The sequence below is a fragment of the Tympanuchus pallidicinctus genome, unplaced genomic scaffold, assembly GCF_026119805.1.
Source record: "Tympanuchus pallidicinctus isolate F22 unplaced genomic scaffold, pur_lepc_1.0 scaffold8, whole genome shotgun sequence".
Taxonomy (NCBI): domain Eukaryota; kingdom Metazoa; phylum Chordata; class Aves; order Galliformes; family Phasianidae; genus Tympanuchus; species Tympanuchus pallidicinctus.
The window spans coordinates 47,703,003-47,721,744 of NW_026294802.1; the positions used below are offsets into that span (position 1 = coordinate 47,703,003).

The window sequence follows — 18,742 nt, forward strand, 5'->3', positions numbered from 1 at the left end:
GTACATATGCTGCTGCATTTCCTGCAGATAGAGGGCTTGTTTTTTTCAGTCAGAAGGCAGAGGGCTGTGCATTAGTGGCAAAGGTCTGTTTCCTTCCTTCATTAGAAATTATGAGCCTCTGTAGCCTATGCTTGTGCCAGCTTACACTTGTGGTTCAGCCCTCTCTGCCTTCAGTGTTTGGGAAGCTGCTCAGCAATGTGTAGAGTGAGAAATGGTGGCCGCCCCCAGCATTCACCATGGCAGCTAGGATGTGGAATTACTCTGCACAGACTTTGGATACCCATCCCTAACGTGCAAGCAGGATCCCACCCAGTAGAGCAGGTGATAACTGGGTAGAACCATGGGGTAGCTACAGTTTTGCTCCTGTGATGAAGTCTGTGAAGGTTTCCCTGGGAGATTCAGCCACCTGAAGATCCATGGATTAGGAGGCCTTTCGCATTGTTCAGGCAACATTTATTTTTGCTATTCAGATTCTCCTGTACCTGGCTACATGCAGATCCACAGGAAATGACAATTCTATTTTAAATACTTTTCGCATTTTTTAACTTCAGTAAGATGGCATTTTTGTAAGCTGTCTCTGAGAAGGAACACAGCCAAACTGCCAGGAATCTCTACGGAGCACTGCTGGAGCTGCAGACCATTTTAGCCCTGTGACTTCTAATGCTCTGGCAGCCCAGCAATTATTGCTACCAGAAGGTGAGCTGGCAAGTAGCGAGGCTGCTTCCTGCCAGAACCTTGTCTCACATGAAGCATGCCTTCAAAGGCAAACCATCTGTACTGAGCTGACAATTCTGCAAGTCCTGGGAGAAAGAAAACGCAAATTCTATGGCCTTGCATGAGCAAAATGATAAAGTGCATTCCTGAACGTTCCTGGGTTAGTGGACACTGCACGGAGGAGCTGCTGCAGATTCCCAAGGCAGGGAAGTAGGAACGTTGGAAAGTAATAGGAATAGCATGGAAAGGAGCAGTTTGACCAATCGGGGAAGAAATGTGTCTTCCACATTGTGTCTTTTATTGAAGACATCTGGTGTAACTGGGATTTGGTTTCTTTGGAAGCTCTCATCAAAACTTGCTGCAAGTGAAAAGTAAGGAGACTTCATCTCATTTAGATGCTTCCGAATTTCCCATCAGTGGAGATTGCTGTGTGAATTAATGACTAAAACAGAGATGCTAACAAACATTAGAGGCCACTATTGCCAAGCCAAAGTCCTGGGTTTAATCCAGAAGAAGACATAGCAGTGAAGTTAAAACTAAGCTGAAAGCTGCATTTCTATTTCTTTAACTCTATTTTAGGTGGGTTTTTTTTCTTTAACTTTTTATGGTAAATGTTTCTATGATCTGTCTTTACTGCTTTCAGTATGGAAGCAAATTTTACTGTGAATACATTTGGTTTGAGAGAGGTACCTCCAAAAAAAGTAATTGTTGAGTGCTGCCTTCCCCTTTTACAGAACCGCTGTTGTTGGTGTGCTACAGGGGCCGTAATTCTTGATTCTTTACCAGCAAGGCAGCAGTTTGTCTCTCTGAAATAATGTCCTTGTGTGAACTGAGCCTTGGCTCTGGGGTGGGGCTGGTGGGAACACAAACAAATCGTGGAACTAATTCTGCTTAAGTAGGTACAAATGTGAAGCTCTGAGTTCCAGAGAGGGACGCTGCAGAATGAATGTGGGTGAGAGCCTGCTTCTCAAATTGCAGAGCTGTCGGTGGCGCCATTCCAGGTTTATGGCATAACCCAAGTATGGCTGTGAGCACACCTGGTCATTCCAGTCGTTCTGATTTTTCATTTCTAAGGATGGACAGTACTTTATTTCCAATGAATTACTGTTCCTGAGGGATTCTGCCTCACGCAGATGTTCCGATGAAGCAGGTATTGCAGGTGGGAGCTACATCCAGGGGCTGCTGAGTGAGAGGTGCAGCTGCAGGATTCCTGATTGAGAGGCTGTTGTGGTTTGACCCCACCAGCAGCTGAACGCCATGCAGCCTTCTGCTCACTGGTGGGACGGGGGAGAGAATCGGAAGAGAAAAGGTCTTGTAGGTTGAGGTAAAACTATTTACTGGGACAGAAAAGGAAGAGAGATACAACAGTAATGATAACAATGACATGATACATACAAAACAAGTGATGCACAACCAGCTGCCCACCACCTGCTGCAGCAGCCCCCCCCGCCGACTCCCCCCAACCTGTTTCCTCACGTGCTGTGCAATGCCCTCTTTGGCCACTTGAGCTCAGCTGTTCTGGTTGTGCCCCCTCCCAGTTCCTTGTGCCCCCCAGCCCTCTTGCTGGCAGGACAGTGTGAGAAGCTGAAAAACTGAAATGTCTTTGGCTCTGTACAGTGCTGCTCAGCAAGAACTAAAACGTCAGTCTGTTCTTAGCAACGTTTTTCTCCTTAGGCAAAAGCATCATACCAGGCACTATGAAGAAAATCATCTCTCTTTCAGCTATAACCAGGAAAGAGGAACAGCTGGTTGGGATCAAGCAGCAAGTCCATCCAGGCCAGTATCTTGTCTCTAATGATCCGGCAGCCAGAGAGCAGCAGGGCAAACATGTTTGGTTATGGGAGGTGGTTCTGGCAATTCTTTCAGCCATAAGCAAGCATCTTTTTGTTTAATAGCTTGGGTAGATTGTTTTCATATAAATTTGTCTAACGACTTTTTACAGCTATATAAACCTTTGACATAAACACATCTGTCACATTGAGTCCCATGGTTTAACCACAAGCTGTGGAAGAGCTCCTTCCATTTGCCTTCATGGTTTCTGCTGAGCTCCTCAGTTCAGAGGGGTGCTGTGGGCTTGTTACTTCTAGCTTGCACTCAAGAGTTTTTAAACATTGTCAGTGATTACCATGAAAATGAATGTAATGCTGAAGCAGCCTTTACTTGTCGTAAGGGTCGATATTAACTGGCTGTTTACATTTCCCTCATGCTTTAAGTGAGTGAACTTTGAACACTGCTCCCATGTTTTCCTCATTCAGTTCCACTGCAGTACAGTGCCCATAGATAAGCACTGTAAGGCTCACCGTTCACTCAGCAGAAATGCTCCTCTAGAGATTTTGCACTGAGGAGCAGTGACTAACTCAGTCATGAGGTGGGCATATGGTGACACCCCCTGCTGTGACCAAAAATAAATCTTCCTTCACACAAAAGTTGATGTTATCATTCCTCCGTCTCTCTCCCATCTCCTCTCCTCCATTCCCGGCTCAGTCCTCTTCCTATCAGGGATTATTCATTCTCTTATTGCCTATCTTATTCTCTTCATCATACACCACGCTATTGCCCCATCTCTCTGCATGGAAATCTTTTTCCACTAATGCTGCTGTTTCTTACATCACTGAGTAGAGCTGCTTTTGCCTCCCACATGTAGAGAACTTCTACAGCGCAGCATGTCTTTTATCTCTATCCACATCAGGAGGCTGCTCATCAAGTTTCCCGACGAGCCTGCTTGCTAATGGGGCTGATGTGCTGTGGAGCAGCTACCGGCGCTGGGGATCTGCGGAGCTTGAAGGCGCTGCGCCGCCAGCCTCCCTCTTGTGACTAATCCCCGTCACTGCAACTCGGGAGAACGAGAACTTGAGCTCACAGCGCTTATTTAAGAGCACCCCACTGCAAGGAGACTCTGTATCTCATGGAGAGCATAGTGGAAAGCAGGTCAAAGACTTTTCATCTTCCTGGACTCCACTGTGTACACGTGGGACTGACTAGATGTGCTGCTCTTGCAAAACCTCAGAATGCTTTAATTCAGGCATCTACTTGCCTGGATTTGATGGTGTTATAGAAAGACTTTTATTTTAAGATAGCTGTGGCAAAAATCTGTGTTTTGCCGATCCCAGTTTTCATTTGGACTTGTTCTACTAATAGCATTTCCATCTACTTCAGTTCTGAATTAGCTCTTGAAGTAGGAGTGTTAGTCCTACTAACATCATCATATGGCTTTCTACTTTGCTGGAAGATTAGCTGATATATGATCATAGGCATGGTATAAGAACAAAGTTTAAAATCACAGAATCACAGAATGGCCCGGGTTGGAAGGGACCATGAAATTCCAACCCCCTGCCACAGGCAGGGCTGCCAACCTCCACATTTCATAGCAGCCCAGGCTGCCCAGGGCCCCATCCTGAACACCTCCAGGGATGGACGGGGCAGCCACGGCCTCTTGGGCAGCTGTTCCAGCACCTCACAGTAAAGATGTCAGGGCTCACCTCATGTCCTTTTCCCACAGTTCCTGGGAGCCTGGGTGCCTCAGAGCAGGAAGAATGGAGCTAGTCTGGTCCTGTTGTGCTGGACGTGGTACTGCAGGACTGCACTGCAGGCACTGAACCATTATTTATCTCAGTTGCCGTGGCAGTTCATTGGTACAGTCTGGATGAGATGTATTGGCTGGGATTCCATGATATTTTGGAACTACTACAAACTGGAAGAAAGACAAGGGTCTAATATACTTCTGCAAACATGCTGACATGAAACTTAAGCTATTCTGTCAGCAGCAGGTCAGCTAACCTATTGTGTTTGTGGAGCTTTGCATTTCTTTTTTATGGATACTTGCTGACAGCAGCATAACTGAACTGACATGTAGGAAGACATCACCTGCCAGAAGAGCTCTCCCATGGCTTAGCCCACAGTGAGAAGGGCTGGAGCTATGCATTAGGAATTTACACACAGATTAAAAACCCTCATTATTAATCATTTCCACAGTTAACCATTGCCCTGTAACCAAAGGCTGCAAGTATCTTTGTTTCAAAGCAAGTGAGGTAATCTAGAATCTCTTTTTAAGTAGATTTCTGCTGTTGAGGTAATCTGGGGATTAGTTCTGCACATTTACGAGGTGTTGAAATGCCAGAGCTGCTTCTGTAGGAAGTTGGTAGAGAGGAGCATGTTACCTTGATTGGTTTTCTTTCTTCTTGTACGTTCCCAATTTTGCATTTTTTTATTTTTATGGCTGAAAACACACTTCAGGGCTTTTAAAAGACCAATTTAGCTCAGTGTCTAATGAATACACCTGTAATTGTTTATTTCTGCTGCATAGCACTTATACTACTGCCCATTTGAAGCCTGGTTTGCCCTGGCTGCTGGAGCTGCCTGTTGGGATGGGCAGCACAATCACTGTAGGAGAACAAATTTGTCTACTCTCATCTGGTACCACAACATACAAGCCATCAACCTGCAGCTGAAGAGACAGCAGTGGCTGTATTTGGAGGAAGAGTGGTGCAAAGGAGAGACTAAAGCTACCACCGGTGTGTGGCAGCTGCTTTATGATTGCATTCCCAGAAGCAGGAGGATTGAAGTCCTGAGGATTTCCCCTGTGCTGCTGACTCCCCGATAACCTCAGTTTTTCTTCTGCGCAGGCTTGTCTGAATCCCTCCTCTTCCTTCTTCAGATGGTCTGAGCAAAGAACACATCAAAGATGTTGACGTGTCTCTCATCAACTAAATACCAGCAGCCAACTTATCTAAAGTCATTCTCTGCCTCCCTGCCACTGGGAAGAAAGTGCCTTCAGGGGTTCTCATTGTATACCCCAGAAGAACACAGCATAACAACTCCTGAGTAAACAGAGGCAAAGTCAGCATCCCCCATCCTCTCCTCTGAAACAGTTTGTATTCACAATAAAAGCCCTGCTTTGATCTCTTGCCAAGAGTAACACAGACAGTCTATTCAAACATCTTTAATAACATGATATAATTAAAAATATCTAACCTGCAACTCAAAGAAATGAATATGAAGCTTGTTTCAGTCTGTTTCCACACCCCTCCAAACTTGACTGACAGGTTCCAGACCTTCATTAGTTGGCCTGAAAATTCATGAACACACCAATATTAGTAGGTGGGGGTGGGAGGGGTGGGTTGTCCTATATGTGAATTAGGAACACAAGGGATTAATAACCAGGTTTGAAAGGATTTGAGTGCCACCGTAGCTTTAAATATCCTGCAAGGCAAATCATTGCATCTGTGAGCATTTAAATTTCGGTTTAAAGTGGTCTGCAGTGAGTTGAAGTCACTTGTGCCTTGGGCTTTAAACAGCTTGTGTGTTTAAGTCTCTGAAGCATTCTGAGAGGTGAACTCTAAGTGCTTTAGTCAAAGGTCAGCATATGTCTGAATCCATCCATTTTCTTCACAATAACGTGGAGAATTGTACAGCAGCTCCTGTTAGAAGAACAGAGGGGACCAGAGCTGGAACGGCTGCCAGTCCCAGAGGAATCCTGAATGTTGGACTGCAAAGTCGATTTGGTCACAGTCTAACATGAAAGTCGTGGGGCTGACAACTGGGAAAGCTGCTGTTCCTCAGTCTGTTCTTGCCTGAAGGACAGTGTTAGATATCACATTCCAGGGGCAGGGAGACAAGCAGTTCAGTGCACATGAGTGAGCTGCCATCGTGCACCCAATTTTAAGTGTGAGATAAAACATCTTAATATAAATCCTGGTTAAAGTGTTTGAATTGACAGTTTTAACCCTGAGTTACCGTGACTCAGCTGAGAGACAGGAACTCAGCTGTGTATCTGTGCCCTTGGTTTCTCCTTTGATGTTCTGTATGTTTTGTACAGAGCAAGACCAAAACCTGCTGCTTTTGAAGGATTCAGTCAGCAGGAGCGTTCACTGGGTGGGATACGTGGATACTGCCACTGAGATGGAAGGACAGGTGAGTGGTGGCAGGGAGAAAATACAAGTCTTCTTCCTTGGAGAGTACATGCAAGTTGGCAGCTGTATTCTGATTGTATTTTAGAGCTTTTCCAGTCTCCATTAGTGGTATGTAGCAGGCATCTTCCCTCTTGTGGGCAAAGAAGAGGACAGAATGCCTTTTTAAATATAACTTTTCCTAATTAGACAGGATTATTCAATATTAACTTTATAATAGTGCTCCTGGCCCGCCTCCTCCTCAAGGGAATGTTTTCATTAGCTTGACACAAGTAATTGCAGTTGCAGCCCAAGCAAGATCTGTGCAAGCTGGTCTCATTTGGAGAACGTGTAGCTTGTCATCCACTGTGAACCTCAGGCTTCCTGCATGGCAGAATCTGTTTTTTCAGTGTACAGTAGTGCAAATGGTTGCAAGCTGAAACAAGGTACTGAGACTCTAGAGTCCTGCAGGAAAACCACCTGCATCCTCCAGGGATTTTCAGCTGTGTGATTTCTGTATATACTCTGTTGGCTGCCCTCTGGCACAAGAATCTAGTCCTGGAATAAGTCAGTTGTCATCAAAAACGCTGCTGTTCCTGTTACTGAAGCTGTTCTCCTTGACCATCACTCGGTATGAGATGCGCATGAACGAGCCAGTGAGCAGCACCACAAAGAGGATGAGCAGCAAAGACCAGACACCTGGGTCAATGCCCTTGAGGAAGCTTGGGCTGTCCTGGGGGATGCTGTTGGTCAGATTCAGCAGGTATCCAAGAGTCCAGACAGATGATGTGTCACCAGTCTGTTGACAGGGAAAGGAGAAGAGGTCAGAAGGAAAACTGGGTAGAACAGCTGTGCTTCTGTGAACAGGCCTAAAACCTTGCATGCTTTAATTGAGACTGACCCGTGGATTAGGCTTGAAATGAGCAGCTCTTCCTCTCTTAGGGCTCTGAGTGCACTGCTACGCCTTAATTGCCCTAAACAGCCTCACCTGAGATTTCCACTCACCCCCTCTGTTTGCTGCCCTTGGAGCTCTGTTTAAGCTCTACCCTGAGCAGCTCTTTCTTTTCTGAGCTGAGGTGTACCTGCGTGCTGTTTTTACTCCTGCTCTCTGCCTGATTTTCCCTGGTGGATCTCTGCTGTAAGTAGTTTTGCTTGTGGTCCTATTGCTGAATGAACCTCAGACTGATGTTGTAGGGCACTTGTTTCTGGCTTTTCAGTTTGCTGCGTGGACCCGGAACCTAACCTTGCTTTTGGCTGGTGATTGCTATGTGGCTGACTGAACTGCTATTACTGATGCTGCCCTGCTCACGTTTGAGGGGAGTCACACTTCTATTCGTGAGCTGAGAAATTTAAGAGCAAGCTTAACTTTTGTGAGTGTGAGGACCTGAATCAAATCCTGCTTTCCTAAGGAGCTCCAGATCCTGGAGCAGCTGCCTTCACCAGCTGTAAAGCATGACTGGTTTAAAGGTGAATCTTCTGGCTTAGGAAATATTATCCAACCTTTGTCTGTAGCCTTAAGTGATGGCAAAGCAGTCTTCCTTCACTTGCTTCTTGGACATGGATTCTTAAAGATAATATTGCTTCGAATAAGGTTTTGACCCATCTGTTTTTCATGAGTGGAATCCCTAGTTCTCTGACCTTCTTTTTCTTACTTACAACAAATGTGAATTGATTTAGCAAAAATATCTTTTTGGAGAAACCTTGTTGATTAGGTCTTGTAACACTGGACACAGTCTGGCTTTACTGAAATCGTCTCACCCTTGTAATTGGATGTACCACACATAGATAACTGACCTGGAATGCAGCCTCAACAGACTGACTGAAGTCAAAAACATATCCCTTTGTACTGAGATGAAAGATGAAGGCAGATACAACGCAGTAATCAGCGAGTGCATCCAGGCTTGTCTGGGTCTCCTTGACTAGCTGGTGTTGTTTCCAAAGGAAGAACAAAAGGAGGGGAAAAAAAGTAAATATTCAGTAGTTAAATTTCAGGCATGTCAAAAATGCTCCCTTTCTGTCTGGGACTGGCTGCAGGACTGGAGGAGGGGGTTTCAGTCCCTGTCCTGTTACTCTGGGCTGTGGTCTGGAAACCAGTGCCACCTCTCAGTGCCTTTTCCCACTGTTTAAGGGACCTGGCAGTTTGAAGAGCTTCAGAGCTAGCAGCCAGGTCTCGTACAGCTGCACTGCAGGTCAACTGCTTGATAGGACTTCCTGCTCTGTGCTTAGGCTGAGCTAATGCTGCAGCCTTTCTCTCAGCAGGATCACTAACAAGGCCTTTCCCTTCTGAACAGAAGAGAAAACTTTAGGGAACTACTAATGGGACTTTGCTACCCCATTAGCAAACCCTGTAAGAACTGGCTAGTTTAGATGTTAGTAAGGAAAGGATGTCTGGTTGCTGTATGCTTCAAATGAAGGTGCCCTCATAAGACACCAGCTGAGGAAGAACTTCTGGGAGACCCTGTGCTTGGTCTGTGTGAGCCCAGATGAAGTGGGATAGTCCCTGCAGTCTGAGCAGGTGTGTTCCTTACGCTGAAAGACCAGAGGATAACAGGAAGATCAAAGTGATGTGCAGGAGTGAGTAGACAGGCTTCCTGCTTACTCCTTTATGTGCAGTATAAGGTATTTGTGGCTTCTCAAGTGATTAAATGTAAGTATACCAAGGGTAGCAGCTGAGATTGGAGAGGAAGGAAAATAAGCCTGTGACTTTTAACTCTGTTAGTTTTGACCCATGTGGGCTTTTCCAAAAGGTTCCTGGCTTCCCGCTATCCCTGTACAATAAATTATTCCATTTACCTCTTTGACAGACATCTCACAAAGCTTGCTGACTGCCTGACCCAAGTCAGGAGAGGATGTGGTTTTCCTCAGGAAGTCCATGGCCTCAGAAATCACCTACAATGGCAGCAAAAACAATTGTCACTTCCTCCCTCTGGATGCCTTCTCTGAGATGCACTGTCTTCAGGATCTTGCACTGGTCCTGGCTTAACATTCTAGTGATAGATCCAAGGTTTCTGATACAAACATGTGGATGGTGGAGCATCCTGGATGTCTGCTCACAGTGGGAGTGGATCGTTTTGTTTCACCAAGAACTTGGTATAGGAGGTCCTGCTGAGCGTGGCTCCCACCTTGCCCTATCCCTGCTGGATCATGTGAGCTCCTTCATGGCTCAGAGAAGCCCCAGAGTCTGACAAGCAGACATTGCTGGAACACGGAATGAAAAGGTTTTCTCACTGCTGTTGGTGGGAAGCCTGTGGTTCTTATTTGAACATGGGGAGAGGACAAGAGAGCTTGTGTGGCACTAAGCAGAGCACTGGCCCACTTGCCTAGTAGAGGAGGCTGTGACTGTTCCCTCTGTATTTATTAATGACTGAACTGGTCCCATTTCTTGTATTCCCAGTACTAATTGGCTACCCCAGAGTAAATGAGAACCCACCAGAAACCTGGTTTGGAGGGGCTTGGCAGCACTTTTGGGGAAATTATTGAGGAAGCTGCAGGAAGAGGAGGAGTTGAGCAGTCTTTGCACGAGTCTCATGCAGGCAGAGGGGTTGCTGGTGCCGGAGATGTTGAAAACCTGATCAGAGTTGGGGATATCCAGCGTGTCATCACTGACAGTACAAGGCCCTGTGTGCACCGAGCTCCACTGCACTTCTTGGGAGTAGCTGAGGGGCCAGCAGGGGTTAGGCACAGTTGTAGCACTTCCTTGTTCCTATGGAGAGAATAAAACAAGGGCAGTGGTAGTGAGAGAGGAGGTTGGCATCCCAAGGCTTTATAGATAAAATGCGCATGAGGAAGAGTTGTTTTTTCTAACACCGTGTTGAAATAACACCATGTTGTAGTTGAGAGGGCATGCTGCAAAAGGTTTGTCAAACCTTATCTCAGCTATTGATCTGCAAGACCCAGACTGATGCAGCAGGATCCCAGCTCCTGCTGAGTTCAGAGCGAGCTGCAGCAGCTCGATGTCCTGTGGGAGGCTGAGGGGTCCTGGCTTGTGGGAATCGTGGCCCTACCTGCTCAATGAATTAAGGTACTTCTTCTAGTGAAAGGTTGCTCTGGTCTCCTTTCTAAGTGGTTCCTGTTTTGCCCATGTTCACAAGTCTGATCACTGAAATGCAAGGTGATCCTGCTTGCATTAGGCAGCCAGCTAGGCATGGGAAATTCAGTGTTTTCTGATGCTTTAGCCCCCATGCTCTCCATTAGCCAGCGTGACCTGGGTGGCATGCAGGTGCCCAGCCCCCTCTCAGTTGGCTGCTTGCCCACTAAAGCTGTGTGGGGCTGAAGAAGCCCTTTGAGAAGGAGTGTTCTTCATCTCTAGGAATTCCCCAGCATAACTGTGGGTAGCAGGTCTCTGCAGGATATCCAGGTCTCTACCTTGACTGTGATTTTAGCACCTCAGGAGAGGGATTTTGTGCTCCACTGTATTAAGTAGCGAGCCAAAGATCCTGTCAGTAGGAAACCCAGGAACAGGTGCCTTTATCTCTGCTTGGAGAGCATTGATTCAGACATGGAGAGCATGTGACATTTTGCTTATAAGCAGCTACACCTTATGCAACTGTCATTCAGTACCAAGGGCTGACCTAATATCTAGGAACTTCCAAGAGCCCTTTGTGCAGATACTCACTTGTATGAGCATGGAGAGCAGCCTGCTGCGGAGCTGGTCTGTGCCGTGGCAGGGACAGTGGTGGGTGTTCACCGTGTGTGTCTGCCCATACAGCTGCAGCCTCACTCCCTCCTGGTTCCCTTCTACCTTGGAAGTGAGCTGTGTTGAGGCTCCTCCTATGGACAGGACTCCTGTCATCCCATTTCCAGATGGGACCATTTGTCCTTGCCAGTCGTACTGACCCAAAAAGAAACAGAGGAGTAGTTCTTAAGGCTTTCTACAGCTGGGTTTTAGTCAGATGCAAACATTAGTGCACAGAGAAAACAACTTTCGGTGCAGTACAGCCCACTTGTTTCTTTCCCCCCACAGGACGCAGGGATGCTAAACTGCTGGCTTTGGAGGGAACAATGGCTGTGCAATGGCTGCCATCTGCACAGAGCTCCCCAGAGTGAGCAAACAAGGCTCACCACCTGGGACAGCTGATCTCAGCAATGGTGTGAGCAGGGGAGAAGATGGTGGTAGAGAGTGAGAGGGAGGTTCCCGGGTGGACAGATGTGGGCTTCGAGTGCTGCCTCAATGCTGAAGCACTCTCCCATCAGAAGAACCCTATGGTTTCATCTTCCCCAGAACTCATTCTGCCAGTGCTGAAGTTACTAATATGGACAGGAAAGCTTACACTGACTGCAGACTTGAGCACTGTGTCGCTGGCTTGGGGAGTCTGCCTTGCTGCCAGCAGGATTAGCAATTCCATAGCTGGTGCATGCTTGCTGCAATTTATCAGCAGCAAGCTGATAATATATCTTTATATCTTTATATAGCTTTATATTATGGTGCATTGCTGCTGCCTTTCACTTCCCTGCTGTGCGGTAACTCAGTTGCTGCTATCTAGCCTGCTTTTCTTTTGCACTTTGAATCCTTCCTGAGGTGCAGCAGATTGAGAATGTATGGAGTCAGCAAGGAAAATTAAATATACTTTTGTTGTTGTTGTTCAGTTGGTACCTTCTGAATACAGGGCAGGGCTCCAGCATGGGACACCCAGCTATACTCTTGCTTGCATCAAAATGAGAGGAACACCTATGGGCTTTTTCCTTGCTCTGCTGCTTACAGGTTGTTGCCTGTAGACAACTGGACTGCAGTGACAATTGCAGAACACCCTGCAGGCAGCAGCAATGCATTTGGAAGTAGAACTGCAGGGACCTGATCAGGGGAGTGAGGACCAGGCTGTTTAAAGTTATGGATGCAAGCGTCCTTGATGTGTTGTCCAGAAAATTAGGGCAGCTACACGAGCGTGTGTAGGCAATGTTATATTTGATCCTTCAAACCATTTTTAACCACGTCACATCACGTTCCCTAGCCAGCTGGTGTTGGATATAACATGACTCTAAAAATTCTGTACCTTGAAGAAGTTCTCCAGAATGTAGTTAACAGCAACCCAGTTGAATGCTTCCTCATCTGGACTGGACAAGATTTGTACCCTCTGAAAGTCAAAGGGGGATGACTTCAGGGCCACAGTCAGGGCTGCAAGGAGATCGTCAGAGGGGGTGGGATGGCTGAGGCTAGACAGAAAAGAAAGAGGGTGTGTTTATTGTGCTTTGCCAGGAGCAGTCCATGGTGGGCACAGCTGCAGAACATGTGCTCTTCTCCCCATTTTGGGTAGCAGCGTGGTGAGACAGATAATAATCCTGCTGCTGCTTCCCTCTCTCCTTCCACAGCACTGGTGGCAAGAACAGCCTGCACAATACAGATGGAGATATGATTTGATCAGCTGTGCCACCATTCAAGAGTTTGGGAGTTTAGTACCCCCTGCCACTGAGGGATGCTGTGGCCTTACCCCATGGACTTTCTCCCTCTAGACCTTACTCTCACCCAGTGTCTGAAAGAAGATAGTTCCCAGCAATGAGGTGACTGAAAGCAGTTTCCACAAAAGTATGTATCATAAAGTGGATCTTCCCACCACTGCTCCCAACCTGCTGACAAGAAACACCTCTGCAGCCTCGTGTTGCTTGTCATGTAAAGTAAAAACAGCTTCCAGACTGACAGATTTTTCCCTGGCCCTCATTGCCAAAGTGACCAGTAGCAAGACTCATCTTCATAGCTGCCTTGGGGGATGTGGTGTGGTCACAGCCATGCTGTACGCCCCTTGAGTGCATGGGGAGCTGAAGAAGGTTTACCTGACCAGCAGATTAGGGGTGAAACACGGTAGAACAAATAGGCGAGATTTGTTTACAGAATGATCCACATGATGTGTGCTGGTCTCTGGGTGTGGGTTTGCAACATGCACTCACTTCAGCTGCCTTATGCTGGTGGTTGCTCCCAGGTACAGGGGAGTCTGGCTGTGCTGCTCTGCCGGGATCTTGCTCTGGGCCCAGTTCAAACATGTATCCAAGCTCTTTCCTACTTTCTGAGGAGAATCTGAGTAGTTCGGGATTTCTGGACCTGAGGATCAGGGGAAAGAATGGAATTTTCTATGGGAATATGTGGGAGAAGTGAGAGCTGTTATTAGAGAGCCTCCAGGACATGCATAACGACAGGACACTTCACAGGTGGAACAAAGGAGTTCTTCCTGTTCTTCCATCTTGCTCTTCTGGGAGCAAAATGGTAAATGTGTGAATACCAGTTTGCATTAACCTAACCCCAGCTATGCTGCTAAGACATCTTGTGAGTGACTGTGAATCAGATGCATGGCCGCTGCAACAGAGCTGAAGCTGTCTCAGCCCACAAAGGGGAAAAAGTGTGGCTTTAACCACTGTAAATGATGAGCAAAAGGCCATGCAGACAGCACTGAAACTGATGTGCCAGATCCTTCCTCCAGCCACTTCCTCCTGTGTTGGCGGAGGTGGTTTCTGAACCCTGAGCCTACAAGCAGGGCACCTCTGTTCTAGAGGAAGTTGGTGCTGTGCAGAGGGAAGCTGCGTGCAAGTCCTGACTCATCTTGCCAGCGCAATTCAGTGTGGCTTTAAGTGTTGGTTTTGAACTACTACCCAGAAAGAGCCAAGAGCCTTGCTTCCTCATCCTCTGCCCCTCTTGCCTTGCTGGCTGTGTGTCCCTCTCCCATCAGCTTTGCTCTCTTGGGCCCTGCTTGGAGCCGAGCTGCTATTGCCTATGGCCACACAGACTGAGGACTGCCTCTCTTCTGGGAAGGAGACTTGCCTTGGTTTCTTCCTACTGCTGACAACTTACAGCAGTTTCAAATAAGTCTTTGAACAAGTCCCTGAACAAGGGAGCCTTGTTGTATTATTTGTAGGTGGCTTACTTTGCTAGCAGTCTGCAAGAGCATCAATCCCCTGCTTGTTCTCTAGTTGCCTTCCTACTGAGAGTTCAGGGGTTTCCCAGCATCCTGTGATAATCACATTTCAACATCAAAGCGAAGCAAGACTGAGAGATTAAAAAACAAAACAAAACAAAAAAACAACAAGACCCAAGCATTAAGGCATGAAAACCCTTTTTGATGGCATTTGTGGGGCTGAAGCAACTCAAACTAGTGAGGAACACTCCAGTATTTTCCAAAACATGACACCTAAAGCTGAACAGAACTCATGCTTTTACCATCAAGCCCTGCATAAGGGGTTAGAATTGTCATGCTTGGAGCGCAGTGTGGAGGAGGGAGAAGTTGCCAGGAGTCACCCTGTGGCCAGGCTTGCCTCCATTGCTGCTCACATCTCCCCTGGTTGAGGAGCTCAGCAGCGTTGTCTTGATATAAGAGCCAAAGAAGTTGCAGTAATGGACCATGCACAGTTTTCTTCTGTTTTTATCCATCCCATACTAATCCCAGAGACCAGCAAGCATGAATCTGGCACCTTACCTTGCACCGTGCAGGAACTACATTCTTTGATCACCCCGGTCTTGTTTGCCTTGGTGGTGGTCCACTGATAGATGAACAGGATGGAGCGGGATGGGCCAGCATCCAGAACAATGCCATACTGGAAAATCCCAAAAAGATTTAAATGAATACCACTGAATGCTCACTTATTTATTACTGTAGGGTTGCTAAGTGTTACCTAGGTACCCTAGGTTGCCTACACTGCATTATTTGAGTTAGCTTTTTACATTCAGAGAAAGAGGTGAAGACAAATGGTGAAGGGCATGTGCTGTGAACCTGCAGCATTACTGAATGAGAAGCAGCAGGAGTAGAAAAATACCCAGAGATGTGTAATTCCTACAGTGGCATGCTCTGCAACTATTCCTGACAGCAGGCAAAGGGCTTCCATTGCAAGCTGAGCCATCTGGAAGTCAGAGAGGCCCTAGTGCAGTGGAAGAGAGATCTATGCAGTTTGTCAGCTGATTCTGAGACTGACTGCTCTTGGGTTGGTTTGTTAAAGAGGGAAGGCTTTCATGAAGCACTCAGAGGGTTGTGGCTTGCTCCTGCTTCTGAAGAAGCTGAGAATCTCACATCCCTACTGCAGGGAGGGAAAGATGTGATCTGAGTTTGCTCTGATGTGTGCCAAGCCTGCTGAAGTTGCAGCATATGCTCTTAAATGCAGTGGTCCCATGGAGACCAAGATGACGTCTGGGTAGAAACTGCAGCAGCCACATGAGATTTCTCAACACATTGTGCACTGCCATGTTCTCCTGTTGTATAGTTACACAGAAAACCAAGGGTTTCCCAGCATCCTGTGATAATCACATTTCAACATCAAAGCAAGACTTGAGAGATTAAGAAGAAAACCCCCAAGCATTAAGGCATGAAAACCCTTTTTGATGGCATTTGTGGGGCTGAAGCAACTCAAACTAGTGAGGAACACCCCAGTATTGTCCAAAATATGACACCTGAAGCTGAACAGAACTCATGCTTTTACCATCAAACCCTGCATAAGGGGTTAGAATCGTCATGCTTGGAGCGCAGTGTGGAGGAGGGAGAAGTTGCCAGGAGTCATCCTGTGGCCAGGGGCTTTCTTTGCCTCTGCGGTGCAGGATCTGGTCTGCTTGGGTAGCCCAGTGTGGAGCCAGGAGTTGGGCTCCCTGGCCCTTGTGGGTCTGTTCCAGCTCAGGGTATTCTATGATGCTGTACTGACTGAGCTGGAGTACCCTGCAGCCCATGCTCAAAACAGCCTTGGTGCTAGCATAGGATTTCATTTACTACTGCAGTCTGGGACACCTCCTACATAGGGAATCAGTGCAGGAGATCTGGGAGGTGTGTGGCAGTGTATGGTCTTACCTGCATCTTGCACGGAAATATTCATAACTGCGGCTGAGTGGGAGGGGAAACCTTCAGAGAGGTTTGTGCTGTCAGAAAGGTTTTAGCAGAATATGGAGCCTGGCTGCAGCCCCGAGCACTGCCTGCACCCTTCTGGGAGCTTCCAGCTTCGCTGGGCTCAGTGCTGGGGCCAGAGCCCAAGCAGAATGCGGAAGGACGCAGTTCTACCCAAGCCTGCTGGCATCCTCCCACATGAGTGACAGCTCATATTTCTGGCAGGGACGTGTCAGCTGCACTAGGAGAAGAGGAAACGAGTGGTCTTGGCAGAGAAGCTGGGATTTTTTTCTCCTTCAAAAAATGAGAGGCTGCTGCTGGGAGCGCAAGGGGTCACCGCATGGATGCCACAGATGAACATCAGGGAAGGACAGAGAGCTGCTGGGAAGAACTTGGAGCAATAGGATTTTTTTTTAAATCCAGTTCAGTTTGACAAGCATGAGAAAGGGCAGTGTGTGTCTGAACTTGCGTGTTAACCTACTTCTTTTAAACCACATCACGCAACTGAGCTCATCTCGGCAGCTTTGCATCAAGAAGCACAAGCAGATCTAACTGCTGCATTGAGCAGGCTGAATCTTTGCCTAAAATCAAGAGATTAAGAGACAGAAGAAGAGAAGTAAAAAATAAAGCTCTACTGTTTTTCAAGAAGGATGCAGCTCTTTCCCTGTACTGAAGCTGTGGCTCCTTCCTGCTGTGGGATGGTTCCTGCTGTGGGCTGCTTCTGCGCAGCCTGCACTGAACATCACTGATGGATGGATGATGGTCAGCCTGCTCCCTCCCTGAGCTGGGCACTTGGGCCCAAAGAGAGTGGTTTGTCTTTGGCTGAAAAAGCCATGGCATGCTCCCATCCTCAGACCTGTTCTGATCCCTCAATCAGTTGTTTCAGGCTACTAAGTCACTCAGTAGTGTGATGAATGTAAAAAGCAACAACACACCTGTCTGTAGTTCAAATGCCTAGCTTGCACCAGAGAAGAGCACAAGGAAACCGGCAGGTTCTCTCCAACAAGCAGCCCTGGAGCTGAGGACATTATCTTTTGCACATTGTCCTGCATGACCTCGTTTGCCCACCCCTGGCAGAGCCATTCACCCTTACCTTGGTCCTGAGCGGGGCAACGGGCACATCTTTGGTGGAGATGCAGAGCAGCACGATGCCTGTCAGTCCTGCCACGATCACTAGCCAGGGAGGAAGGAGCTCTCGCCAAGACATGGAGCACTTTATACTTTTTCAGACAGTAAAAGAGGAAGCACAGGAGCAGCACAGAGCCCACATCTGACAGCGGCTCCTTTCGGCAGGCTTTAAAAAGAGGAGAAAGGCGGAGCCGGGGCCAGTCTCTGGCTTCAGCCCAATCCCAAGCCGCAGGACCATGAGAAGCACACGGGCTGAGGCACGAGTCCTTCGGCCGGCCATGCAGTTGGTGCAGCTGGCTTTGTGCCATCCCGGCGCTCACTCAACAGCGCTGCAACCTCGAAACCGCCCTGGGCGATGGTGTTGAGGTAAACAAAAATGCTGGGCGAACTCTGTTTAATAAGCAGAAAGCAGGCAAACTCTCATCGCTTTGGTATTCTGTGCCTGGCAGTGCTAGTGAGAGCTGCCAAAATTAGAAGTCAGGATACTCCTTGTAGCTGGGTTTCCTTTTCATCCGAAAGCTGCGCACGGCTCCACTGTGGGTCTGGGGCACTCCCTGCAACATGCCTTTGTCTGTGAGAGGTGGTTTTGGCATACTGGAAAAATGTCTGTGTGTTTGGGTTTCCATGTGCTGGAGGCTCTGGGTGGCTTACCCTTTGCTATGGGGGCTGCTCGGGCCGTTTGTCCACCCGAGATGAGATCGCTATCAGTGCCTGCATGCCCCTTCTCAGCATCCCCATGGGATGGACAGCCCTAGACTTAACAAAACGTGCCCCTCTTCCTCCTTTCCTATGTCACAAAGACACATTTCTGAAACTAGAATTTCTGAAGAAAATCTCATAGCCACAGGAGGGATATTTTCTTCAAGTATTCTGATCTGTTTCCTAGTGATTGGGTCCAGTAATAAAACTGCAGCTGCTCTAAAGGATTTTTGGCTTGAGCAAGCTGGGCTGTTAATTGGTACAGACTTGTCCCAGTGGCCACTGGAGGTTCCCCTGTCAGGCCTCTTCCTGCAGAACCAGAAGAATGGCATCCAAAAACACCATTCTGGTGTGTTTGGAGATGTGTGTCTTAGTGTTAGAGCTGTTTAAGCCTTGTTTTCCTGCAGATTCAGAGTCATGTTGGGGTTTTGTGGCCCACACCAGGGTGTTTGTCTGAGGGCTCGTGCCTGTGGGCTGCTCATGGCAGTTCATACCAACATTGTGGCACTGAAAAAGAGGCAACCTTGAGACAAG

General features: G+C 47.5%; 1 protein-coding gene and 1 long non-coding RNA gene across 2 annotated transcripts; one reads left to right on the forward strand and one right to left on the reverse strand.

Moving 5' to 3' along the window:
* Nucleotides 1-5,810: 5,810 nt before the first annotated feature.
* LOC128073156 (ectonucleoside triphosphate diphosphohydrolase 2-like) lies at nt 5,811-17,966 on the reverse strand. The gene is made up of 9 exons (XM_052667672.1): nt 17,475-17,966; nt 14,996-15,113; nt 13,479-13,629; nt 12,590-12,749; nt 11,215-11,430; nt 10,030-10,302; nt 9,393-9,488; nt 8,394-8,522; nt 5,811-7,398 (listed from the first exon to the last, which is right to left on the reverse strand). The coding sequence occupies exons 1-9, from the start codon at nt 17,586-17,588 to the stop codon at nt 7,168-7,170; spliced, it is 1,488 nt and encodes a 495-aa protein (XP_052523632.1). The 5' UTR covers nt 17,589-17,966; the 3' UTR covers nt 5,811-7,167.
* LOC128073169 (uncharacterized) lies at nt 7,664-14,608 on the forward strand. Its single transcript, XR_008202633.1, has 2 exons — nt 7,664-7,737; nt 12,906-14,608. It is a non-coding gene; the product is annotated as an uncharacterized LOC128073169 (long non-coding RNA).
* Nucleotides 17,967-18,742: the final 776 nt, after the last annotated feature.

Coding starts and splice junctions, on each gene's coding strand:
- LOC128073156 (XM_052667672.1), bottom strand. CDS start 17,588: ATGTCTTGGCGAGAGCTCCTTCCTCCCTGGCTAGTGATCGTGGCAGGA. Junction 13,630..14,995: donor TAGTTCCTGCACGGTGCAAG/GTAAGGTGCCAG, acceptor CCTGATCCTCAG/GTCCAGAAATCCCGAACTAC. Junction 12,750..13,478: donor ACCAGCATAAGGCAGCTGAA/GTGAGTGCATGT, acceptor TTTTCTGTCTAG/CCTCAGCCATCCCACCCCCT.